The following is a 27,658-nucleotide window of genomic DNA, read 5'->3' on the forward strand; positions in this document are numbered from 1 at the left end:
ATGCCCTGGCATTTTTGTTAAAGAAATGTTCAGTTCGGAGGTATTTTTTATACCTGTTAATTACCCCTCTGTATTATGCATGTTTTCCGTCAACGGTCAGATTTTTTCAGAAATTACATCATCATTGATCTTGCTCAGAAGTGGCTGAACAGCCCTGAAGTGCCCCCAGCCCCGTGAACTGTGTTGCTGCAGTGTGGGCAAGGTGATGTACCCAGATACGGCATGGCTTCTTCGGGCCAGCCTTGCACTCCGTCCGCGCCCCTTCGCCCACCCCCAATTGGCCTGTTCCCCACACTCCCACCCCCATTTGGCCTGTTCCCCACACTCCCACCCCCATTTGGCCTGTTCCCCACACTCCCACCCCCATTCGGCCTGTTCCCTACACTCCCGCCCCTATTCGACCGGACCCGTTCGTTCTGTCCCTCACAGAGTTCTTTTTAAACAGGGATCATTGTTAACGTCTCCGCTCTAAGCTGCTTAAGTTCTGGACTGTTTCTAAAGGTGCAGGGATCCTAGCTTGTCTGCGAAACCACATGTGAAATGCTACGATGTATGACTTAGTGTTGTCTAATGGAGTAAAGCATAGAAATATTGTAGAGGGTTAACTCTCAAAGCAGAAGGATTTCCCTGCCTCACACTGTTTGTGGGGCCTTGATGACAATATATGATCAACAACACACAGTTTAAGTCAGTGAAGATAGCCATTAAGGTAGGGTAGGCATATCTACGCATGTAAGAATATCAGTAACTGGCCAAAGGTTGGTGGTTTACCCCCTTTTCCCCTACCATTAACCCTGACTGCCATGGTACTGTATATAAACTAAAAAAGTCTCAAAAATGGAATGAATTGAATAAATAAATAAATAAATCAAAGCAGAAATGTTGTGAGTAGACATAGATGTATAGATCTATATTAAATTGTCTGTTTATCAGGGTGCTGTCAGAGAAAGGCTGTCCCATCTCACTGCCTGTGGATCTGCTCCTATCAGCTTGACTTCCACCAGACACTGCAGAACAATCGGACAGAACTTGCTTTATGTGGCCAGTATATCAAAGAGATGCTCACCTGTGCTTCAGGTAACTAGTCCATATTGAATAAATTAATGAGTTGAATTACAGGTAACTTATCTGTATTGAATGAATTAAAAATTTTAATTTGTTCAAGTCTATATGAAATTACTGTAATAATTGAATTACGGATAACTAGTCTGTATTGAGAGACAGATGCTCACCTGTGCTTCAGGTAACTAGTCCATATTGAATAAATTAATGATTTCAATTACAGGTAACTAGTCTGTATTGAATGAATCAGTGATTTGAATTTGAGGTAACTGTATTGAATGAAATAATAACATGATTGTTGGCATTTGGCAAGAATCAAATAAATAAACTCCAGTCCAACTGGCTGCAGCGTTTGATCAGGAGGAAGCTAGGCAGGTCATCTTTGGCTCTGCCAAGTTTTCCCTTATCACACACATCGAAAACACTGCCTGTAACTGTTCATTATTGTGGCACTAATTTCTTTGTTTTTATATATAATTGTACATGATTTATATATAATTGTACATGATTATTCCATTTCTCTCCCCACAATGGGTGACGTCAATCCTAGCCTTAGACAGGGAAATTGTATTTTTTCATCTTATTTATCTTATTTTTCATGCAGCCATGGTAACAGTACATGGTTGATGGTGTTCATGAGGCTATATGTGCAGTCTTGTAGTCATGAAATGTCACTCATCTTCACTTATTTTAGTGTCAAGGATCACACTTTATAGGAAACATGATCTGTAAAGTGACAAAAGATCGTGGTTGGTTGTACACCAAGCCGTCGGTTTTACACCAAACTGTGGGGTTTTACACAAACCAGTAGTGTTTGACACCAAGTGGTAGTGTTGTACACCAAGCAGTGGGTTTTATACCAAGTGGTGGTGTTTTACACAAAACGGTAGTGTTTTACACCAGGCAGTAGTGTTTTACACCAGGCAGTAGTGTTGTACACCAAGCAGTGGGTTTTACACCAAGCGGTGGGGTTTTACACCCGGTGGTAAGGTTTTACACCAAGCGGTGGGGTTTTACACCAAGCAGTGGGGTTTTACACCCAGTGGTAGGCTTTTACGCAAAGCGGTAGGATTTTACACCAAGTCGTAGGGTTGTTCACCAATCAGGAGGGTTTTACACCAAGCAGTAGGGTTTTACACCAAGCAATAGTGTTTTACACCAAGGAGCAGTATTTTACACCAAGTGGTAGGGTTTAACGCCAAGCCGCAGGGTTTTAGGCCAAGCCGTAGGGCTTTACATCAAGCTGTAGGGTTTAACGCCAAGCCGCAGGGTTTTAGGCCAAGCCGTAGGGTTTTACATCAAGCTGTAGGGTTTTACACCAAACGGTAGTGTTTTACACCAAGCGGCGGGGTTTTACGACAAGCTGTAGGGTTTTACGCCAAGCGGTAGTGTTTTACACCCAGTGGTAGGATTTTACACTGAGATGTAGGATTTTACACCAAACGGTAGTGTTTTACACCAAGTTGCAGGGTTTTACGCCAAGCGGCAGAGTTTTACACCAAGCGGTAGTGTTTTACGCCCAGCGGTAGGGTTTTTACACGAAGCAGCAGGATTTTATGCCAAGCTGTAGGGTTTTACACCAAGCTGTAGGGTTTTACACCAAGCTGTAGGGTTTTACACCAAGTGGTAGGGTTTTCTTGAGTGTGTCATTAATCAGTAATCAAATAAATGAGTATTGTACAGTGTACATCTGTGAACTCACTGACGATGTTCCCTGTTTGTCCAGACCATAGGAACCACACGCCATGCTGTCAGGCCTCCCTCGTGCCCCAGGAATGTCTGTTCATGTGTGTGTTTCGAACGGAGACCACAGCTCAGAATATCTCACAGACCTGTGAAAGACACACTCCAAGCGTTCTGAATTGTTACAAGTCTGGAGTGGGTTAGTTTTAATGCATTAATGTTGAATAAGAAAAAGGCAAAAAGATTGTCTCAATGTTGCTTTTACACAATACATATATCGGTTAAAAATTGTTGTGCATAAACTTCTCAAAATCTTCAGGAAAAAATGTAAAAGGCATAGAAATGAAATTTCCATTTTATCTAACCATACATTCTTACTGTGCGGTGCTTCATAAAAGTAAATTCACAGTTTGAAAGAGGGCATAAAGGCTATTAAATTCAATGGACATAGAACTGTGATTAGGACAGAATGAAACAATGTGTAGCTGCAAGTTTGTATTAAAATCAACTGCCTGTTTTTAAAATTCCTCTGAGATTTTGGTAATTGTTGTGTTTTAGTGTTGCTGCCTCGCTCCCCTGTCAATGTGACAGTACTTAATGTCACGGCTCACACCATCACCCTCCAGTGGGAGCCTGACAACACAGGCCCCAGACCTACGGGCTATATACTAGAGTACACAACTCTGGACAACATACAAGAAGTCGGTGCAGTCCCTAGCAGCTACTGGCAGCAGGTAATGGCTCTCTGATGGTACAAAATGTCATGTGCCTTTGATTTTAAGGATGGTGCTGTATTTCCATTTACCTTTAATCCCCAACCTTTTCATATGTGAAAGAGCAACTTTAAGTGAAATGTATGCACATTTTCTACATTTTTTATTTGACCTTGGGGACAAAACTACATTGCTTGGATTGGCCATTTTCAGGGCTTCATAGAAAGGATAGTTTTAACATTCTGTACAGAGTAATGCCTTCAGAATTAGCTGAAATAACCACCTTGCAAACATGTGAAAAGGTTGAAGAATTACAGTACTTTGGTTTCTGACTATAACAAGTTATTTTCTATTGACAGGACAAAACAAACCGCACAGTTCATATTCTACAGAATTTGAAGTCTGGTTTTTATTACCTGATCAGTGTGGTGTCTGAGAATGACAATGGCTCCAGCGTTCCCAGGGAGTATCTGCCTGTTCTAACAAATGCAGATGGTAAGACTATTCATCCATTCATAAGTTATTCACTGTATCTTACCGTAATGACTGATTATTTTTTATCTGAAGGTAGGAATAAAGTTCAGGAGGATTGTTTCTGTCCCATAAAATTTTGGTATTATGGTAACTGAAAGTAACTTAGTGTGATCAAGTTTAGTTAAAATGTTACATGATACATGTATTACACAACTTTGACTGCATTGAGTCAAAGAAAAATCTGAAATTTGTAGTCCAGAGATCATGTGTTAATTTAATTGTGTAATGGAGCAGGGCAGTTGCCACTATAATGTAATTCCTTATTGTGTCTGCTCCCATTGCCCAGTCATCTTTCCCTGAATCTGCAGTGCACGTTGTTAGAAACAAATCTTGGTTATTATAGTTTGAGGTAGGCTTTACTAAGGCCATATCCTGCATAATACCAATCCTGTCATCTTTTCCATCTAGCGGACTCCGGTATAGGCTTCACCACCCCAGGGCCTGGTACAACACCCCACCCTGGGGGCGTCCAACCCACTGAACCCCCAGTCAACAGAACAGGTAAGGCATCTACTGTGAAACCTTGACATTGTTATCTGATCTGGAGAGGTTATCTCATAATTTCTGTGAAGTTCATACATATATGTGCCCTTAAATGATCAGTTCATTTTAATCAGCTGTGGTACTTTTACAAAATAATTAAAGACATTCAAATGAGAAAGAAATTAAGATATACTGTTTCAACTAGAAAAATGTAGGTGTTCGTGTATAAAGAGTTTCTGAGCTCATCACAATGAATGTGAAATAAAATACTACCTGGTAATGGATTTGACAAAAAAAGGTTTGTCATGATATGGCTACAAAACTGCTGAAGTGATCAGCAATCATCATTCATTCACATGGAAAGTTCTTTTGCGGGAATCATTCACTGTACACATTGTCTCTTACAAAACTTCTGTGTTCATCTTGTGAGCAGGAGATCCATGTTAATTTATTTCATTTGAGTCTGGCCTATTATTGAAGAATTACTTGTTCTTGTGACATGTGATTTGTCTTTATCTACTTCGTCTATTAGTTATTATTAATGTGAGGCATGCTTATGACTGATTGGCTGTCTTCATATCCCATTGCTTGGCACTGAACGCCCACATCAGGGACTAGTCATTGTACTCTGACTGGCCAAGTTGTTTTCAGCATTGTATTCCAGTGATATAGCACTATAATTATATCAGCAAAGAGTCTGACCTACAAAAAAGGACACCATTGTGATGAAGCTGAAATAATATGCAAAGTTACACAAAGTTAAAACTTATATTTGGTCTGTATAAATTAACATTGTAACAGCCATATAAATGTTGCTTTACAACAAATGTGTAAAAAATTTCATCTTCAATACCAGTTGGGTTTTAAAGTTTGAGGTGAAGTCAGAGATGGCTTTTTGGAAAAGGCTCCAGATCTGAACAAGGAACTAAAGTGTCATGTGTGAAGTATTTATATGCTTACTATTGTAAATGCACAATGTTTGAAACTTTTACCTTGTAAATACAAAGAGGAATACATTGAATAACATGCACTAAATTATCTGTGTTGTTTCAGATTGCTGTACTACTAAAGGTGTGAGAGAAGAGTGCCTGTCAGTGTGTGAACAAGGGGACATAACCAGTGCTTCATGCTCTAGCTTTGTGCTTTCCACCCTGGCCTGTTCAGCTGGTAAGATTGTACCCAGGCTTTCTCTTTAGATGTGTGAAGACACAGTTTTAACATAAAATGTTCTCTGGATTTAATGTCAGTAGAGGTAACATTTTCAGTTTCTTGTATCGGTATACATGAACTTCAGGTCAGGAGGTTTATAAGGCATTTGGCAGAGGACGATGGTTTCCTTCAATCACTCTAGTTTCCTCCGCCTAAAAACCTGACCACTGATAGTATAAGTGCATGAAAAAGCCTCAAGTTCCTCAACCTTTTTTGCATATAAAAATACAACTTTCCATGCAATTTATGCATCTTTTTCATTTGTTTTGGAGACAAAACTACTTTGATCGGGCTGGCCAACTTCAGGGCTTCACAAAAAGTGTAATTTTATCAGTCAGCACAAACTCAAGCCCTCAGAATATGGTTAAATAAACACTTCGCAAACATGCCAAAAGGTTGAAGAATTACAGTAAGTACATATAGAATGAATAAACAAATTATTACATACACAAGAAAAAAACTGTGTTAGTGAATTTTTTGGCTTGATGTCTGCAAAATACTGGGGTAATGACATGGCATATTAAGTACGAGTATTTATGACCAAATATTTATATATATATATATAAGTATCACATCACATGTTATAAGAGTGTTGCTGAGCCCTGAGGTGCTGGTAACCTGATCATTGACAGTTGTACAGTTCTAGTTCACAGACTCACACTGCCTGTTTTATTCAGGCTTACCACAGCCATGAAAAAAATATGAATAAATAGCATGAATGAATATCTCATACAGTCATGAAAAATTCATATATTTTCAGAATTCATGAAAAAGTCAGGATTATGTACATGTAGTGGAATGAATAAACTGAGCTACAGTAGATATCACGAAATAAAAAAGGTACAAGGTATAAATGTGTTTGATATGTTTGTACCGCACTGTGATCTACTTTTCAGATGGAGGGGATCATTCAGGCTGCTGTAGACGGCGTGACGTACCCCTGCATTGTTGGGGGTTGTGCAGTGGGCAGACTGACTACGACAACAACCCTGTGTCAGTGTTTTGTGCCAGCTATGCAGATGTCATTATGTTTTGTACTCAGAGGTCTGCAGGTCAGTAGCTATCCATATCGATGCATAAATTTTGATGTAAGAGGAACTAAACTTCAATTCTGAGACAACTCTTAACATGACACCCTTGTTTGGGTAATTTACTATTTACTTTGCAAATTTGCCACAATAAAAAGGTCTTATGTGGTGAATATTGTTATTTGGACCAAAACCAAAAATACACGGATTTCGTGTGTTACAGTTGACATTCCGTCTCAGCCTCGTAACTTCAGAATTGATCAGATCAATTCCCAATCGCTGAGGCTCTTGTGGGACCCCCCTCTGAGGAACGCTGAGAATTGCACTTACATTCTGAACTATGGTAGGTTCAAGGATGGCTTACGTCGCCGCAGGACCAATATACATGTAAGTGTGTAGTAAACATCAGGCAATATACAATGTACCTTAGTCCAGCAGGCAATATACAATGTACCTTAGTCCAACAGGCAATATACAATGTATGTTCATCCAGCAGGCAATATACAATGTACCTTTGTCCAGCAGGCAATATACTGTGTACCTTTGTCCAGCAGGCAATATACAGTGTACCTTAGTCCAACATGCAATATACATTGTACCTTCGTCCACCAGGCAATATACAATGTACCTTAGTCCAACATGCAATATACAATGTACCTTAGTCCAACATGCAATATACAATGTACCTTAGTCCAACAGGCAATATACAATGTATGTTCATCCAACTGGCAATATACAATGTACCTTAGTCCAACTGGCAATGTACATTGTACCTCTGTCCAACAGGCAATATACTTATTTATTTATTTATTTATTTATTTGATTGGTGTTTTACGCTATACTCAAGAATATTTCACTTATACAATGGCGGTCAGCAATATGGTGGGTGGAAACTGGGCAGAGCCCAGGGGGAAACCCACGACCATCCGCAGGTTGCTGACAGACCTTCTCACGTACGACCAGAGAGGAAGCCAGCATGAGCTGAACATGAACTCACAGCGACCGCATTGGTGAGAGACTCCTTGGTCATTACACTGCACTAGCGCGCTAGCCCACTGAGCCACGGAGGCCCCCCCAACAGGCAATATACAATGTACCTTAGCCCAACAGGCAATATACAATGTACCTTCATCCAACAGGCAATATACAATGTACGTTCATCTATCAGGCAATATACAGTGTATGTTCATCTATCTGGCAATGTACAATGTACCTTCGTCCAGCAGGCAATGTACATGTACATGTGTGTCGTGAATACAGCCAGGCAGGCAACGTACCCAAGTCCAAGGGGCAGTGTACATGTAATTTTGCCATGAACGTAGCCCAACAGACAATACACTTCAGTCCAAGAGGCAATGTACGTTAGTTCAACAGACAGTGTGTACCTTAGTCCAGTGGGCAATATACGCTAGCCCAACAGGCAATGTACCTTTAATAGTCCAACCAGCAATACACATGTAAGTGTGCCATAAACATAGCCCAGCAGACAATACACTTCAGTCCAACAGGCAGTGTACGTTAGTTCAACAGACAGTGTGTACCTTAGTCCAGTGGGCATTATACGCTAGCCCAACAGGCAATGTACCTTTAATAGTCCAACCGGCAATATACATGTAAGTGTGCCATAAACATAGCCCAGCAGACAATATACTTGTGGAGCCTTTATAGTAGTATCATAATAACTAAAGGTGTGCTAGTAAACATTCAGTGTCCCTTAACACATTACAAAATTTGACTGTCAGTTTGAGGTTTTATACCCAACAAGTCACTATCTGGTTGTAATTAAAATGCACTGTGTTTCTTTCTACTGGATCAGGATGTGACGAGTCCCTTCCTTTTAAGAGGTTTGGAGCCAGACACTTTGTATGAGGTTTATGTGCTTGCTCGCAGAAAGAATGGTTACAGTCAGCCATCCACAAAACGCCTGGTGACAACACAAGCCGAAGGTATGGAAAGGTGTCATTCAAAGGTCTACAATACACACACAGCATGCATAAATTTGTGGGAGCAGAGTATGCTCATTGGCTTAGATGGTCTTTTTGTAGGATAATATTTGTTAGTTCATGTTTCCAAAACAAGTAAAGCTGTCAATCCATCAGAGTTGCCAGGATCCACACTACTGGCCTTTTACCACTTCTGGTAACCTGATCTAAAAAGTTCATGATGATGGAAAAAAAGCTAAAACAGATACCCACAACCATCCGCAGGTTGCTGACAGACCTACCCACGTACAGCCGGACCAGTGAAAAGAAATAGAATTGCTGGGCTACATGTATAGCTGTTGAGGACAGCAATTCTGGAGATCTGTTCTGTACGCTCTGCATAAATTGTATTCTGTATTGTAGTACTAAGAATGAAAAAGAAGAAAAAACAATGAAAAATGGAAAAGAATGTATTGGACTTGAACCCTAGACTGCTAGGAATCATTTACAGTAGGCCTAGTACTGAAGACATTGTATAGAGATTAGGCAATATTGATCTTCTGCTGATAGAGAACAAAAGACAGAAACAATATATTGTTGCACATTAGTGCCCATTTCCATAGTAAAATACAGTGACAAATTCCATGCAATCTTACATAAAGCTTCCACGGTAAATGTAAGAGAAAAATTGAAGAATTTCTGGAAAGTTTTTTTGCAATTATGTGAAAACCACATCTCGAAGGGAAAAATTCTTTCAAGTGCGTAATCCTATGGTCAAGGTATTCTCAGAAATGTTTTTGTTTGATACAGTTAAGCAGTTTTTAGAGTTGACTTTTTGAGCTAATTTCATTGGTCAGTTACAGCCTGTTTTGCATACCAACCTCCATTTCTGTCATCTTTGTAGGGCCATCCACTTATAAACTGCTTATGAAAATTTCATGCTGATGGCTTCAACAATTCTGAAGAAGATTTTTTAAGCTTATCAATAAAATGCAAAATGGCTTCTAAATCATGTGACTGGCTAAACAGCATGGACCCTAATTATGTCTGAAAGTTTAAGGGTTGATTGCTGTGCAGTAAAAAAAAATCTTTGTCTTACCATTTCTTATGTCATATCTGAGGAAACAGGTTTTTTTTGCAATAATGGCTGAAAATAAGTTCCGATTTGGCACTGTATGGGATGAAAAAATGTATTTTCTCAGATAAAAAAAAACAAAGAAAGGGCTTTTGTCTGTCTTTTTTACAGAAACAGTGATGTCTTCATGCATGTTTGTGTTATTTTGCAAAACCGAACATCTTGAAGTGATACATATACATTTAGTGACCACATATCCTTGACTAAAGAGATCACGAGTTCAAATCCAGTGCCAGCTGAATCTGCTATGGTTTAATGTTAGGTAAACAGTTAATTAGTTTCTGAAAAATATTTTACTACCTGCATTTTCATTTATTTAGTCTTCTAGCATGACATTGAAGGCAATACCAGTATTTAATGTTATCCATCTTTTTCTCCCAACAGTACAATTACAGGCTCACATCTACCAGACACCTGTTGGTATAATAGATGAGGGAAAACCAGTGAAACTAACCTGTGGCTTTAGCGGATCTCCATCCCCATATAAATATAGGTGGCTACTCAATTCTAAATTTCTGACCACTGGATATTCCTACAACATTCTCAAAGCAACTCGCCAAAATGAAGGCTGGTACACCTGTGAAATTGAAAGCCGAATTGATAAGGATAAACACAGCAGATACTTGCCAATTAGATGTAAGTCACTCATTCCACACAATGCTTTTTGTTCCGTAAACAATGGCCATTGTATTATACACAAGTTTAACCTTTGTAACTATTCAGTGCAGAAAGTTTTTTGGTTTTAAAGTCACTAAAGGTGTTTTGAAAATTTGTGCTTGATTTTTCATCACATTAAAATTTTGTCATCATTTGCTGTGGCCTTAACATATATGATGTATATGTATAATGTATGAAGTGTCATTCTCACATACATGATGTGTGATTCTCAAATGTGTGAACTGTCATTCTTGCATATGTGTAGTGTGATTCTCAAATACATATACATGATGTGCGATTCTTTAATGTGTGGAGTGTGATTCTCATGTTGGTGAAGTGTGATTCTCACATACATGATGTGTGATTCTCAAATGTGTGAACTGTCATTCTTGCATATGTGTAGTGGGATTCTCAAATACATATACATGATGTGCGATTCTTTAATGTGTGGAGTGTGATTCTCATGTTGGTGAAGTGTGATTCTCACGTACATGATGTGCGATTCTTTAATGCGTGGAGTATGATTCTCATGTTGGTGAAGCGTGATTCTCACGTACATGATGTGCGATTCTCAAATGTTTAGAGTGTGATTCTGATCTTGGTGAAGTGTGATTCTCACATACATGATGTGCGATTTTTTAATGTGGGGAGTGTGATTCTCACGTACATGATGTGTGATTCTTTAATGTGTGGAGTGTGATTCTCATGTTGGTGAAGTGTGATTCTCACGTACATGATGTGCGATTCTTTAATGTGTGGAGTGTGATTCTCATGTTGGTGAAGTGTGACTCTCACGTACATGATGTGCGATTCTCAAATGTTTAGAGTGTGATTCTGATCTTGGTGAAGTGTGATTCTCACATACATGATGTGCGATTCTCAAATGTATGAAGTGTAATTCTAACATACACTGTATGTGAAATGTGCATGCAGCTCATGGTGTGACCTGGTGCTTTCATACTCTTGACATGCACTGATGTTCACTTTGACTGCTGTTGCTGTTCTTGTTTTAAGATAAGCCAGAGGTGATATACATCCAAGGTGATTTGGTCCCGCCTAGTCAACTTTACACCGCCCACTTGACCTGCATGTTCAAGGGGCATCCTACCCGAATACAGTGGAAGAAAGACAACCAGCCTGTCAACTCATCTCGTATTTTTAGTCAAAAAAGCCGAGAAGACATTACCAATGGCACAACAATTGCTGTGCTGGAGATCGGCCTGATTAAGGAAGAGGATTATGGGCACTACACATGTAATGGAAGTAACAGTTATGGGAGTGCTCTGGGTGTAGCTGAGATAACAAGTAAGCATAACTGTAGGTTATGGGAACTACATGTATAATTTGAGTAGCTGAGATAACAAGTAAGCACTACTGTAGATTATGGGAACTACCTGTCATTGGGAGTAACAGTTATGGGAGTGCTCTGGGTGTAGCGAAGATAACAAGTAAGCACAACTGTAGATTCTGGGAACTACTCGTGTAGTGGAAGTAACAGTTAAGGGAGTAACAGTTATGGGAGTGCTCTGGGTGTAACTGAGATAACAAGTAAGCACAACTGTAGATTCTGGGAACTACTCGTGTAGTGGAAGTAACAGTTATGAGAGTAACAGTTATGGAGTGCTCTGGGTGTAGCTGAGATAACAAGTAAGCACTACTGTAGATTATGGAAACTACATGTCAATGGGAGTAACAATTATGTTAGAACTCTGGGTGTAGCCCAAATAACAAGTATTATAAAGCATAACTGTAGATTATGAGCACTAGATAGTGTAATAGAAGTAACAGTTGTGGGAGAGCTCTGGGTGTAGCCGAGATAACAAGAAAGCACAACTGTAGATTATGGCAACTACATGTGTAATGGGAGTAACAGTTATGGGAGTGCTCTAAGTGTAGCCGAGGTAACAAGAAAGCACAACTGTAGATTATGGAAACTACACGTGTAATGGGAGTAACAGTTATGGGAGAGCTCTGGGTGTACCCGAGGTAACAAGTAAGCATAATTGTAATTATCCTTTATCACATATGTCTAATAAGATGAACCTGGTAATAAACATTTATGATGTGGTTTTAATGTCAGTGGGACAGACTTGGCAATATATACAATGATGAATGGCATCAGTTAACAGTTAACTGTCAATAAAGTGGATAATAAACATTGAAAAGTCCTGTGTGATGTTTTTGAGAAAAATTAAATTGTTTCTTAAGAATTAAAAACTAAAACAAATAGTTTTTGATAGGTTAATTTTTATTCCTAGACTGACATTTGGGCCATTTTAATTTACAGCAGCATCCATGCAGTGGAATGTTGTTGATGTAGAATGTATAGAATGTGGAGATATTAGAGATTTGCTGTTCACTTAAACCCTTTGTGCCTTATCTGTCAGTGGAAGAGTCCTCACACCTGATTCTACTTGTTGTATATACCTGTACATGAAGCCTGTCTACTTTCCCCAGACCCAGAAACCATTCCTGAGAGTACAACACCACCATCCTTACCCTGGGCTCCGAATATGACAGGTAAGTCAGCCTGTCAATGTCAGGATGTCTCTGTTTATCCACTTCTTATCTACCTGCTACTTTGCCAGATTTAGCTCCAATATTGTAACCAGAACTCCTGAAATTCAGAAATTAAGTAAACCTTCTTTTTCAGGCATGAGTTTGTTAATTGATTTGGACACACACTCTGAGCACTGGCAAACTATTTTGAACATTGTTTCCTTCAAAACACATCCAGCTCTTGAGCAAAGATTTTGCATATTTGCATCGATTATCCTGCCTGCTGACTTGGCTGCACTATGTGCAAAGGTTTACAGTCGCAAAGTATTATTATTGGTGAAAATTTTGGAAAGCTTTGTTCAGTGACTTTATTTACCTCCTTCAGACTACATTTACTTTTGCTTATAGATGAATAATCTGTTAGCTTTCTAGATATTAAACATTCAGTCTTATAAAATGTATCAGGACACTGTTGTATCATTTAATGGTTTTCAATGTTTTTAAATTGTGAATGGTTTTGATGAATGTTTCATTTGTTCGACAAATAGTAATTTTAATGACAATTTGTTAATTAACAGGGTTAGAGTTCAAGGTATGGTCAAACTACTTGCATGAAATTTAAAGCATGCACTGTTTATAGTTCTGAACATTTATGGATCAAGTTGCCGCAACATAGCCCAAATATTGCCAACATGGCAATTCATTTGTTATGCAAATTAACAATTTTGATTTCAAGTATGGAACACTTCTTACCTGTTCTTCACACAGTTTAAAAGAAAAACCATTTAATCTGATCACGCTAAGACTTTTACAATATTTTTAAGCTGCAATCAGATTAAATATTCATTCAGTATAATGGTAAAGTTAATTACATATACATGTAGCATGTCTAAAACGGGCAAATTCTCACTGTGATTGAAATATACATGTATATGTAATTTTCAGTATCTCATTGTTAAGTCCACAATATTTGACTTGACTTGTATAATTTATTGTCATGTGGTAGTTTGATTGCTAATCAATTTCAGTATGCCATTGATTTGTATGGCATGCCAGTTCACTATTGTTTACAGTTTTTAGTGTGCAATGTTATACTAATAACTTTTAATTTACAGCTTTAATTCTGCATGATATGGCATATTTTATGCTGTCTTAAGTCCTTTGCTAAACACATCCCACTTCTGTCATAAGTTTTCTGTGAGACATGGCACACTGATACTGTGTATCATGTCTTTATGGTGTCATCATTTCATTTCAGCATGCCACTGTTGTGAAGCAGAAATGGCATGCAACTGTAATGAGTTTTCATGCAGCATTTTAATATTGGACAGTTTTGAACATGCCTCTTCTATGTACATGTACATGAAGTACAGTCATTAGATCTAGCATACACTCCACCATAGCTGATATATGACTTACTTCTGCCATCAGTCCTTTGTTTCCTGCATGCCTTGATATAATATTGTTGTCAATTACCAGCATGACCTCTGTTCCGATTTATTTCAGCATGTTGCATGTCTAAAGGAGTCCGAGCAGACCGTCTTGACTTGTGCACCTCAAAATTCGCAAACTCTGCTGACATCAAAGACAATTTAGAAATCTTTCAATCTGCTCTGCAGTGTGCAGCTGGTAAGCTTTGTGTATGTACTGTAATGACCATGTCAGAAAACATTGGTCACATTTACACCTGGGCCAAAATTCGCCAAGTGGCATTGTCATACTTGTTTGTATTAGTCTGTCCAAGTGTCTATTTGTCTGTGTCATTGTAAGCACCAAACATATGCCACATGTAGACTTAAGCATTGTGCAAAACCCTTTCTGTTTTTGGTGACCTTGGCCATTCTTCTTTTATGTTGTAGTTGTCATTTGAATTATGTTTTGTAACAGGCTTTTAAACTTGATAATTCTTGATGTCCTTTAGCCACTTTCATTAAACTTGTATGATATATGCACCAATTCATGAACAAGATCGCTGATGGTTTTCATTGACCTTAACCTTGACATATTTCTTCAAAGTTTTAAAGCAGTTCCTCAACTACCATGTAGAAACATTATCTCTTATGACTGGTTCGATGCTTAGACAAGGGATTCTAGTATGTAGTGCACCGATCAGTATTTTTTATTATTGAGTCTTTGATTTGGCAAAGTTATAAATAAAATTAAAGCTGTTATCCCACAGTGTTGCCGGGTCCACGCAACTAGACTTTTACCATTTTTGGTATCCTGATGTCTATAAAGTTCATGATAGTGGTAAAAAACATGAAAAAAATGTAAAGGAATGTACGGGATATGAACCGTACACTCCCAAGCATCATTTACAATTGGCCAAGTGCTGAAGACTAGAATAGAGATTAGGCATTTTTGATCTTCTGCTGATACCAGGGGACAAAAGACAGAAAGACTACATTATTGTGAAGTTGGTGTCAGAGAGAAGTCGACAGAAAGAATGCATTGTCACAGAGCTGATGACCGTTCCCACAGTAAACTGCAGTCTATGGTTTCATGCAGTCTAGCACGAAGGTCCCGTGTTACAAAAATAATTCTTCCAGATTTGTAATTGTGGCATCACAAAGACGTCAAAAGTTGCTTCATATGTTCCTTATTGAGACATTAAACTTTTTCTGCCTTTTCCATTTTTGGAGATATTGCAATTTTACAAATTGACCAAGAATAATAATAATAATAATAATAATAATAATAATCCCCTAATTAAATATAAGCAGAATAAGGAACAGAAGAAACAATATTAACACATAGGTCACTCTTTGGTGTTAAGCCTTATAATCTGACTCCATTTCGAGTCAGTCTTCTCACCTGCTGCTGTACATTTGCTTACATTTACATCAGTTACTGTCAACGATAATCTGGTTACCAAAGCAGCATATTTTGTTCATGTACATTTTATTTGTTAACAAATTCAAAATACTATGTGCTTTCAACCCTTCGGTATTTGGTATAATACTGTTATGAAACTTTCAGCTATAAAAATGTGGTTGTACAGGCTGCATTAAGCCAGCTATCAAGGCATAACTTTATATGAGGGAACATGCATCCTTCTGTTCATCCGTCTGGTCCTTCTGTTCATTCTCCTTTATTCTAAAATAACAAACATACATGTATAGTGCTTTGTTTCCAAAGTCATAAAGTGATGTCCTTAAAATCAAGACAAGTGACTAGTCCTGTTTGGAGTTTACCTATAGCTGTTGCACCAAGATGATTGCAGATATGTTTCGAAGCAGTTTCTGTATGATGGTTGGAATATGTCCTACTTTCAGACGAACGTGACAGTACAAAATGTTGTCAGAAGTCTCGGGTATCGGACCTCTGTTGGCCTCTTTGTGCAGGGAATCTGATGGATGAAATTGACCTGCCTCTCTGTGCCCGCAGTGGACTGGGTATAATGGACTGCTTACAGGCTGGACAAAGTAAGTGATGTTACCAAAACTTCAGTTGCATCTGTGCAATTCTAGACATTTATTTCATGGTGTCTCTTACCTTAAATGTAACTGTTGTAAAGTTATTGTTTCAACTGCTGCAAAAGCTGGGAGGAGACCTTGATCGAATGGTAAGGTGCATACCAGTCAATCTCTAGGACACACAGATGTGGGTCCAGTCCTGCCCTAGGGCAGGGAATTTTCTAGGTTCGTATATTCTCATTGTTCTGTGATCCTTGATGACAAAAGGCAGTCAAAGGTTTTGTCTTATGTGTGGTCTTCCATGAAGATTGCTGAAAAATACTTGCCTTACACCAAGAAATGTGGCACGTAGGAGAGTTTGCCAGTAACTTACCAATGTTTGGTGGTTTACTCCGGGCACTTCAGTTTCCTCTACACCTAAAACTGATTGACATCATACAGAGGAAAATCTGTGAACGGCTTCAAAACAAGAATCAAATAAATATAAATGAAAGTCAAATAATTTTATTTGTTATATTTTGAGCATATTTGTTCGATAGTTTTCATATCAGTGGAGTAGAAATGTGTCACTGAGAGACAGAAATTAGTTCATAAACTTTCAAGAAATTCGGAAATGGAATTTACTTGCATTGTCATCCAATATATGGAGAGGAGATCCCTGTAAAGAGACATCGATTTTTGTAATTCTAGATTGCCTCGAAAAGCAACAAACATTTTTCATATTGATTTGGCAGAAAGTGTTTCGTGTCATTTGTCAATAATTGGCACTTGAACTTTCATGTGAGCAAGACATATAAACAGCATGTTCATATACAAAGTATTGAGGTGTTAAAACAATGGCCTTCATTGCAGAGTCACTACCCTCACCGCCTCTCAACCTGATTGCACATGCCCCACACCTGGGGGACTTGGCCCTCTCCTGGAAACCACCCATTAAAAATCCAGATAAGGTCTCCTTCTACCATGTTCTCTACCACCGCAAGGGTGATCCGCAAGGGGCAAAACAGATATCTGTGGTATGTTGATCCTGGGTCAGGTACAACTTTTCATATTCAGAAATAAATTATATTCCTATCTTGGGGGCCTCCATTGCCAAGGATTTAGCACGCCAGCATGGCACAATGACCCAGGTGCCTCTCACCAATGTGGTTGTCCAACTCATGCTGGCTTCCTCTTCAGCCGTAAGTGAGAATATCTGCCAGCAACCTTTGATGGTCGAATGTTTCCCTGGGCTGTGCCCGGTTTCCTCCCATCATAATGCTGGCCACCATCTTATAAGTGAAATACTCTTAAGTACAGCGTAAAGCACCAATCAAACAAATAAATAAATTTTCCAATCTTACTAACATGTGATCTAGTAGCCAGACCTCTTTATACTAACTTGTTGCAGGTGAAATCTAAAGTAACACCTGCCCGAACTAACTTGGTTAGAGAGGTCAGACTAGAGATGTTGGCACCCGTCATTCCTAAAAATTTACATGTGCAGGACAGGTGGATTTTGACTGGACATTTCTGATAACCTATCGTATAATTATGTTGAACCATATTGTTTTTTTTACACCAAAACATTCAAAATTGTGTATATGGACATGAACAACAACAACTGGGTTGTAGAACTGAGAGACACAATTGTGACTGCGCTCGTTTGAATCGCATGTTGTAATGCAGTATTATAATGAATGAGAGGTGTACGAGCCTTACAGGAAGAAAGTCTTGGTTTATAGCTCTCTACATATACGCATTCTGTCTTTCCAGGATAACACCTACAACTTGTACCACCTTAAAGTTACTGAGGAGGGTGTCTACACAGTGTGGATGGTGGCGGGAAACCCCAGCGGTCAAAGTGCCAACTCTTCACTTCAGATCGTCACTGTGACAGGTAAGCTCGCTCTTCTCTTGGTTTTCACAGCAATGGTAAAAGTGTGAATGTCAGTATTGTTATATTACATTAATACCAAAGCCCAACAAGGAAAGTGCTACGTGTTTGTTTATACGCAGTTTTTGGACTGCTCAAACAAAGCTCACCTTGACAGAACAGCTGTACCTGCATGATATGTGAGAGATATGTGGGGGAGTTTCGCGTGGGGGCACTCGCGCATATCCTGGAAGTTAGAGCTAGAACCCCTGGCGCTACATGGTCTTCGTGCATAAGCCTTTGGTGAATGGAGCATTTTCTAACCCTAACTTCCACTATATGTGCGAGTGCCCCCACGCGGGATTCCCGAGAACTCCTATCTCTCATAGGCCGTATATAAAAGAGGCAGACCGAATTGCTTACCAGTAAGCAATAAATAATTAGGCCACATATCAAGGAGGTAAAACTTTAAATGCCTGTCAACAACTCACAGACTTAGAGTAGAAGAAAAAATATCCCAAGTTGAGGCATGAATAGAAATGATCACCAAAGACTCATTATTAGGGTTGTATGGTTTTCTAATTTTAGTCAGGTGATGTACAGTGTATCGCACACATCAAATGTACATAGCTGAACATTATCTGGATGATTAAACCCATGTTTCAACAGTGTATTATAGACAAGCACAGCAATCATTTTGTCTTAATATTGTGGCCTAATATTGAATAAAGCTATTACACCTGTGACTACACATGATCCTTGTCCAGAAGTCATTTTGTTGTTTGGACACAAGCCTACCTAAACTAGCGTGATATTACTGGAGCAGTTTATGTACATTTAGAAATCTTCAGCAATATTTCTACAATAGGGATAGACACAGCCCAGCATTACCTGCAGATGTTCATTGTATGCCAGGACAGTTTAATACCATGGCCTTCTATTGATGTATTTTATTTGATTTGAGTTTTACGCCAAGAATATTTCACTTATACGACGGTGGCCAGCATTGTGGTGGGAGGAAACCTGGCACAGCCAGCGGGAGAAGAAGCCAGCATGAGCTGGACTTGAACTCACAGTGACCGCATTGGTGAGAGGCACCTCGGTCATTGTGCCATGCTAAACCCTCGGCTTTGGAGGCCAACAAGATAGGAATATAATTTATTTATGAATATTAAAAGTTGTACCTGACCCAGGATCAACATACCACAGATATCTGTTTGGCCCCTTGCGGATCGCCCTTGCGGTGGTAGAGGATATGGTAGAAGGAGATTTTATCTGGATTTTGAATGGGTGGTTCCCAGGAGAGCCACGGAAGCCCCTTCATGGCTTTCAGTGAATAAATAGATTTACGTACATACTAGAGAGCTTCTTGACAGTAATGAAGATACATAATCATACAGGTTTTTTTTTTTACCGAAGCAACAGAGAAATAAAATTTGTGAGAAGTGATATACTAAATGGCCATGCCATACCAAATCATGTGTTGTAATGAGATATAGGTGTAAAACTTTAAAGTTCAATCAAAGCACCTACATTGTAAGTGCAGTGGCAAATCAGGTGTTTGAGAGTGGTTCAACATTAAGCTTCAACTACATGTAGAATGGTGTAATAAATATTACAAGTTGAACATTACCTCTTATTTCAGATTTACTGCCCAGTGCTCCTCGGAATCTCCATGGTCAACTGCTCTCTGACAGAGTTATCTCTCTTACGTGGAAGAGTCCAGATGTCAGAACAGCGCCTATAGACAACTATACCGTATTTTATCGTCCAGAAAAAAATGTACTTTACAAAAATGTACGTCTCTCGAAGTGTCTACTTACCCATTTTGCTTAGTCTTCAAACTTCCACAATTTAATACTTTTTGAATAAAAAAAAAATAGTACTTTTGGAATACATAAAAAATAGTACTTTTTCAAGAAAAAAAATAGTACTTTTTCAAGAAAAAAAATAGTACTTTTTGAAGGTACTGTGGTGTTTACCTCCTTACCTTTAGTACAATCCTTGGTTTTACTTACGTGCCATAGGAAAATCATCTCAAACTACTTTCTTATTTTTCTTGAGAACGGATACTATGCCTTTATTTGATTTGTGTTATTTGTTACTAATTATTCTTTTACTTTCAAATTAGCTCAAGTTCAGATGTCTGAAAATGTTCCTGGGCTGGGGTGGTAATTTTGATATTGAAATTTTGTTTAAATTAAAAAGCATCTGATTGTAATGTGGTCATTATTTCATTCCAGATTAGTGTGCCAGCCGTTACCACTTCAGTCATTATTGAGAATCTAACCTTACAGTCTGAGTATGAGATATTTGTGATGGCTCAAAATAAATTTGGATTCGGTGGCAAATCTAATATTATCTACATTGATACAGGTGAGGTTTTTTTTGGGGATTTTTGAAAAAATATCCCTTAACATTGGTATTGAGATGCAAATACTCAACAGAAATATTCACATGTGGATTTTTACCTGAACAAGTGCTTATTATACTGATAAATTCAGAGGATTAAAAATAAGCATTGTGAATAGATTTGTAACATGCAAGATAGCAATATTGTCTGGTGAGACCTTGTCCACACAAGATCTGCAGGATAAGTGAGTTGATCTTTTTGGCCAAAATCCCTAATTTTGTATTATGCCTAATACTGAAGTGCCTTGGGTACAGGTGTGTTTCGGGTTTCTCTAAGATGGCCTCTTAAGAATTCCAGATTAAGATGTGATTTATAGAGTCACCAAGCATGTACATGTAGTAAAAAAATGGCTCTGTGTGTTTAGGTCTATATGGACCACTCTTCTGAAATAACTTGGGTTATATTTTTTTGTTGTCTTTCTTTTAATAACATGGGCTTGTTAAATTGATCCACGTCTTTTCAACAAAAATCAGCCTTCAAGTGTTTGGTGTGGTTTTTTTTTTCAGGTGAAATTGCCACCAAACCTTCAGGTAATGTTTTTTCCTGAGCACTAAGTGATTATTAGAGGAAGTATTTGGTTCAAAATAGCTTATTTTATGTACATTTATTTAACAAATTTTGCTGAATTATCTGAGCTGGATATGAACTCCACCCGTGTGCTGTTTTAGAGTTCAATGTGTCTAATACTACATCAGATTAAAGAGAAAGTAGAAAGCTTTTTATTAAAGTATTTAAATATGACATTGGAAATATAGGAACAAAGTCTTGGCCGTAATTCTCATTAGGATTGATTGGAATGTTTCATGCTACTGTGTGTTTTCTGATCAGCATTTGAATGTGTCAGGCTACTGTGTGTTTTCTGATCCCCATTTGAATGTGTCATGCTATTGTGTGTTTTCTTATCCTCATTTGAATGTGGCAGGCTACTCTGTGTTTTCTGATCAGCATTTGAATGTGTCAGGCTGCTCTGTGTTTTCTGATCCTCATTTGAATGTTTCATGCTACTGTGTGTTTTCTGATCAGCATTTGAATGTGTCAGGCTACTGTGTGTTTTCTGATCAGCATTTGAATGTGTCAGGCTACTGTGTGTTTTTTGATCAGCATTTGAATGTGTCAGGCTACTGTGTGTTTTCTGATCAGCATTTGAATGTGTCAGGCTACTGTGTGTTTTCTGATCCCCATTTGAATGTGTCATGCTATTGTGTGTTTTCTGATCCTCATTTAAATGTGGCAGGCTACTCTGTGTTTTCTGATCAGCATTTGAATGTGTCAGGCTACTGTGTGTTTTTTGATCAGCATTTGAATGTGTCAGGCTACTGTGTGTTTTCTGATCAGCATTTGAATGTGTCAGGCTACTGTGTGTTTTCTGATCCTCATTTGAATGTGTCATGCTATTGTGTGTTTTGTGATCAGCATTTGAATGTGTCAGGCTACTGTGTGTTTTCTGATCAGCATTTGAATGTGTCAGGCTACTGTGTGTTTTCTGATCCTCATTTGAACGTGTCAGGCTACTGTGTGTTTTCTGATCAGCATTTGAATGTGTCAGGCTACTGTGTGTTTTCTGATCAGCATTTGAATGTGTCAGGTTACTGTGTGTTTTCTGATCAGCATTTGAACGTGTCCGGTTACTGTGTGTTTTCTGATCAGCATTTGAATGTGTCATGCTACTGTTTTTTTTCTGATCCTCGTTTGAATGTGTCAGGCCACTGTGTGTTTTCTGATCAGCATTTGAATGTGTCAGATTACTGTGGTTTTACTGATCCTCGTTTGAATGTGTCAGGCTACTGTGTGTTTTCTGATCCTCATTTGAATGTGTCAAATTACTGTTGTTTTACTGATCCTCATTTGAATGTTTCATGCTACTGTTTTTTTTTCTGATCCTCGTTTGAATGTGTCAGGCTATTGTATGTTTTCTGATCAGCATTTGAATGTGTCAGATTACTGTGGTTTTACTGATCCTCATTTGAATGTTTCATGCTACTGTGTGTTTTCTGATTCTTATTTGAATGTGTCAGGCTACTGTGTGTTTTCTGATCCTTATTTGAATGTGTCAGTTTATTGCGGTTTTACTGATCCTCATTTGAATGTTTCATGCTACTGTGTGCTTTCTGATCCTTATTTCAATGTGTCAGATTACTGCGGTTTTACTGATCAGCATTTGAATGTTTCACCCTACTGTGTGTTTTCTGATCCTCATTTGAATGTGTCAGATTACTGCGGTTTTACTGATCCTCATTTCAATGTTTCACGCTACTGTGTGTTTTCTGATTCTTATTTGAATGTGTCAGATTACTGTGGTTTTACTGATCCTCATTTGAATGTTTCAGATTCTAGTGAAGTCAACTCTGTGGGCATTGGTGTTGGCATTACCGTTGTTTTACTTCTCCTCATAGCCATCATTCTCTTGGCCGTGTACTACTTCAAGTAAGCTCCTCTGATATGCTGTCAAATAAATCTCTTTTAGATGATAGTACATGTACTTTATCAACTCCAACTGATTATCTATATAATAAATATATAAATTGCATTCTGTTTGGAAAATGTGGTGCAGTGTTCTTGAAGTTTTGCTGTGAAAATCTTTAGTGCATGTATTTAATGCTCTGTGTAACAGCTTGTACATCTACTGTTATTTTCCTGTCAGGGTGAGGAGACACTCTCTGAAGGAGCCTGGAGCAGTGTCATTTGAAAATCCGGGCTATGCTGAGGGCAATAACAGTGTACAGGTATGTAATAGGAGGCCGAGAGAAAAACATGTAACATTGCATATTCTGCACAATGTACCTGTCAGATAGGGAAAGTTATCCCAGACAAGACAAATAAGCCATCTACAGTCTGTGTGTACTGTTCCCTGAGAGGCTGCTTACTTACATGTATGTCATTAACTTCTGGGAACTGGCAAATCTGGCAAATATGGGAACTTTGAACTATTGAACCAAGTGCAATAGTCAGGAGGTCATTCACCTTGAGAACAGGGCACCAGATCCACTACCTGAGTCATGCATCATTAACTGTACTCGGTAGGAACTCAGATTAATTGGATATGCCAAGTTCTGCTCTGCCTTATGTCAGTGATGACAGATCATTTAGACAGTTTATCCGTCAGATAAATCACAAAGTACTGCTATCAGAACTGTTAACTTATGTTTTTTTCCTTATATATTTCTAGATATCAGGTCTGCGGAATGATGTACCAGATAACAGCACACTGCAGCCTGTCTCTGTAGCCACGCATACACCAGAGACGTTTGATTATGGAAAATTACATGACGATGGCTACTCATCACCAGCTAACCCTGACTACGCCACTCTGGACGTGACGCAAACAAACGCTGTCAACACACAGCAGGTCAAACTCTCTGTTGACAAAGATAACTCTGAAGCCTAATCAGCTCTAAATGTCTGTTTTAGTAGATTGTACAAAATGTTTTTAGACACTTTTGAAGATGAATATTGTAAAGGTTAAAATGTATGTTACTGTTGATAATCATTTGTTGTTATTAATTGTAAGTAAGTCCTACATATAATATTTTGTATTAATTTTTTAAATTTATTGAAATGCAGCTGTACTTGTATTAGTGTATATACATATTTGTCATCAGATTTTCACATCAATATGAATTATTTTGTACAAGTCTCTCATGATAATTGCCACATCTATTGACATGTATTGATTTTATTGAAATACAGCTGTACTTGTATTAGTACATATTTGTCATCAGATTTTCATATCAGTATGATTTATTTTGTACAAGTCTCTCATGATATTTGCCAGACCTATTGACGTGTATGTCTTAGTAACTGCTTGATCACAGTTCTTGTGGCTATGTTTTTTTTATCCTCATCTAAATCTCTAGTTTTTTAACTATGTACAGTAAATGTGTTTGTAGCTTGACATTATGGTAGCTACTTGATGGACAATGGTTTGTACTGAATGTAATCTTCTTGTAAATTTTTAAACAAGATTGGTTCATGTAAGTAAGTGTTAGGCATTGAAAGCCAATCCAAGTGGAGCATATCCAGAGCTGAACAACCCGAGCCATTTCATGTGAACCCTTGGTTATTTGTGGTTTATAGGTGAATCTCAAAAATCTTTTGACCTGAATTTTACCTGCATTTCATTTTGTATTTTGAAAGGTAACCAAGTTGTCCTTGTACATGTCTGTGCTCATACCCCCAATCGGTTTGGTATATTACCATCAAAGTGAACTCTTAAAACACCAAACAAATGGATAAATAAATCAAAGTGAACGGAACAGGAAAGCTCAGGGCTCTCAGTCATTCAGTACGTTTTTCTTATAATTTCATATGCTTTGAAATGTCTATATGTTTCTATGTTTTTGTGTGTGTGTGAATGCCTGCAATATTTCCTATATATTTACTAAGCAAAACAAGAAATAATAAACACCTACGATTTTGCCACAGGTGTTTTGTTGTTAGGTCACTTTGAGAATCACCTCCGTTTTGGAGATGATGTTAACTGGCAGGTGATTCTTTCATACATTATTAATTGTGTGTTGAGTGCAAACAAGAATTGTAAAGGTGTGGACTCTCAGCCGGGACCATTTCAAAAGTGTAAGGTTTTTAGGTCACATGTGTTGTGTTGTTTAGGCATGTCTATTCTATAAACTGTCAAAAACATGTATCTATGCATATTTTTTGTAAAACGTCCTATACTTTTTTCTATATTTTTTTAAGATGGGTGCTGAGAGCCCTGAAGGGAAAAGCTCTGTTATGACTTGCTATCGCACAAGATATACATTTTGCGGAAGGAAATGTTCTAAAATTATTGTATATTTGGATTTTTTTAACTCTTGGTTTTGGACAGCTGTTTTTACCCCTCAGCCCACTTACTTTTAGGTATGAGATTTTTTTTCACTTTATGGAGGAATTCCTATTTTTTGTCAAAAGATCTGTTGGAAAAAATTGCTAAAAAGTACCAAATTATTAAATATGTGAGACAGTTTCCGCTGTTTCACCCCATTGTCCGTCTCATCACTCACTTCAGCTGTTACCAAAATGTTTTAATTCAATTATCTTTACAGAAAAGTTTGTTGTGCTTGTTCTTCTGTACTCCCTTAGTCAGCCTTTTGAGATTGAAAAAAAAAATTCAAAAATATTTCTGATGTTTGATTAACTTTATTTTTATCAAAATTTATATTTGGTGCCAAAACTACCGAACCAAATACAATGAAACTTTCAATGATAAAATCATTACTGTTACATATAAGCATTATTTATCAAAAGCATTAAAAAACTAGTGAATAAAGCATAAACACAATTGTAGGAACAACATACTGGTTTGTTGTTCCCAAGACATTTTTGGGACATCAATGCTCTTGCCATATTTTGGAACTACATTGATTGTAGCTATGGTTTTGTGTAATATATTAATTCCATTGTAAATATTTATATGTATGGACAAAGCTGTGCATGTGTAGATGGGTGGACTGTGATAGTACCTGAATCTGAACCAACTTCTTGCAGAGAAGGTGGAATAATCTTGAATTAGTTAATTATTATTATTATTTCTAAATTCATCAATATTTCATCCTCTCTGAGTTCATCATTGCTTTATCTTCTCAGAATTCATCATTATTTTATCTTCTCTGAGTTTATCATTACAACATATTCTCGTTTATCACTACTCCATCATCAGTTCATCTCTGAGTTAATCATTACTTCATCTTCTCTAAGTTCATCATTACACCATGTTCTCCTAGTTAATTGTTACTTCATCATTACTTCATCCTCTTTAGGTGGATCATCTGTTTGTTTTCTCTCAGATCATTATTTGATTACTTCAGCCTCACCCGTCATTGATTCTTTTTCTTCTTACGTGTATACCCTGGTTTGAACGGCTATGTTGAACCAGACTTTCAATGTATCCCAAAACATACTTGTTATACTATTGATGTATACATTCATTGGATCATATATGTGTGAATAACATTGTGATGTGTGTCTATCTGTCAACCTAATAAGGGTTTGCCAATTGAGAAAAGCAAGCAGTATGTATCAAACTGAGTTGGGTGCTGGGGAGGGGGGGGGAGGGGTAAGTGTGCTGGGGGTAATGAGGCGTGGGGTATATCACTACTACATGTACTTTCCTGGATTATGAGAATATATGTCATAATCCGGTCCCTAAAACTGAGGTTGTGAATGTATATGTATGTATACATTTCTGCAACTGAGATCTTGTTTTACATTAGTACAGATTGTATATTTTGATTACTAGAGGTATTGGTGCCATATACAAGAGTATCAAGCCCAATGATCTACCGTCACAGCTATACCTAGAAACAATCTGTACATCAATATATGCTATTGACACTTTGATGTCTAATTTCTTTTCTATGGTACATCTTGTGGTTGTCACGGAAGGGGAAAATGGGCTGTCCATTGTTTGTATATCTGAAGGACTAGCATATGATTTTCTGCAGGTGAATGTAGAGATAAAATATATTGGTTGTGATAGAATGCTGCTGTTGGAGATGTTACTTTGTAACCAGCAGATGTGATGTAACTTTATAACCAGCAGTTGTAATGTAACTTTATAACCAGCAATTGTGATGTAACTTTGTAACCAGTGGATGTAATGTAACTTTGTAACCAGTGATTATGATGTAACTCTGGAACAAGTGGTTGTCATGTAACTGTGACCAGTAGTTGTGATGTACATAAAACTGTTACCAGTGGTTGTCATGTTACTTTGTAACCAGTGATTATGATGTAACTCTGCAACAAGTGGTTGTCATGTAACTCTGTAACCAGCAGTTGTGATGTACATAAAACTGTTACCAGTGGTTGTGATGTAACTCTCTAGCCATCAGTTGTGATGCATAACTAACCACTGCTAACCACTGGTCCATAATGCTGGCCGTCATCATGTAAGTGAAATATTAAATAAATAAATACAAAAATGTGTAATGCTTTAACCACAGCATGGTTCATACCTAACCTTGTAAGCATATATCTTGTAGCAGCTTGATATACCATACAGTCCAGTCATGCATGTTTTCTGCGGGAGTTTAATGATCTGTTTTTGTCAA

The 27,658-nt window shown here is 38.0% G+C and overlaps 2 protein-coding genes across 2 annotated transcripts; both read left to right on the top strand.

Moving 5' to 3' along the window:
* Positions 1-3,087: 3,087 nt before the first annotated feature.
* Positions 3,088-6,797, top strand: LOC135461514 (Ig-like and fibronectin type-III domain-containing protein 1). Its single transcript, XM_064738689.1, has 6 exons — positions 3,088-3,142; positions 3,304-3,479; positions 3,818-3,953; positions 4,401-4,493; positions 5,529-5,642; positions 6,581-6,797. The coding sequence occupies exons 1-6, from the start codon at positions 3,088-3,090 to the stop codon at positions 6,742-6,744; spliced, it is 738 nt and encodes a 245-aa protein (XP_064594759.1). The 3' UTR covers positions 6,745-6,797.
* Positions 6,798-6,812: 15 nt separating this feature from the next.
* On the top strand, positions 6,813-26,067 carry LOC135461600 (netrin receptor DCC-like). Its single transcript, XM_064738808.1, has 16 exons — positions 6,813-6,829; positions 6,871-7,099; positions 8,529-8,658; positions 10,154-10,405; positions 11,441-11,731; positions 12,884-12,946; positions 14,432-14,554; positions 16,201-16,350; positions 17,194-17,357; positions 18,097-18,220; positions 19,842-19,993; positions 20,440-20,572; positions 21,116-21,139; positions 22,937-23,033; positions 23,251-23,332; positions 23,776-26,067. The coding sequence occupies exons 1-16, from the start codon at positions 6,813-6,815 to the stop codon at positions 23,992-23,994; spliced, it is 2,250 nt and encodes a 749-aa protein (XP_064594878.1). The 3' UTR covers positions 23,995-26,067.
* Positions 26,068-27,658: the final 1,591 nt, after the last annotated feature.

Source organism: Liolophura sinensis, chromosome 1 (assembly GCF_032854445.1).
Source record: "Liolophura sinensis isolate JHLJ2023 chromosome 1, CUHK_Ljap_v2, whole genome shotgun sequence".
In the NCBI taxonomy this organism is placed as follows: Eukaryota; Metazoa; Mollusca; class Polyplacophora; order Chitonida; family Chitonidae; genus Liolophura; species Liolophura sinensis.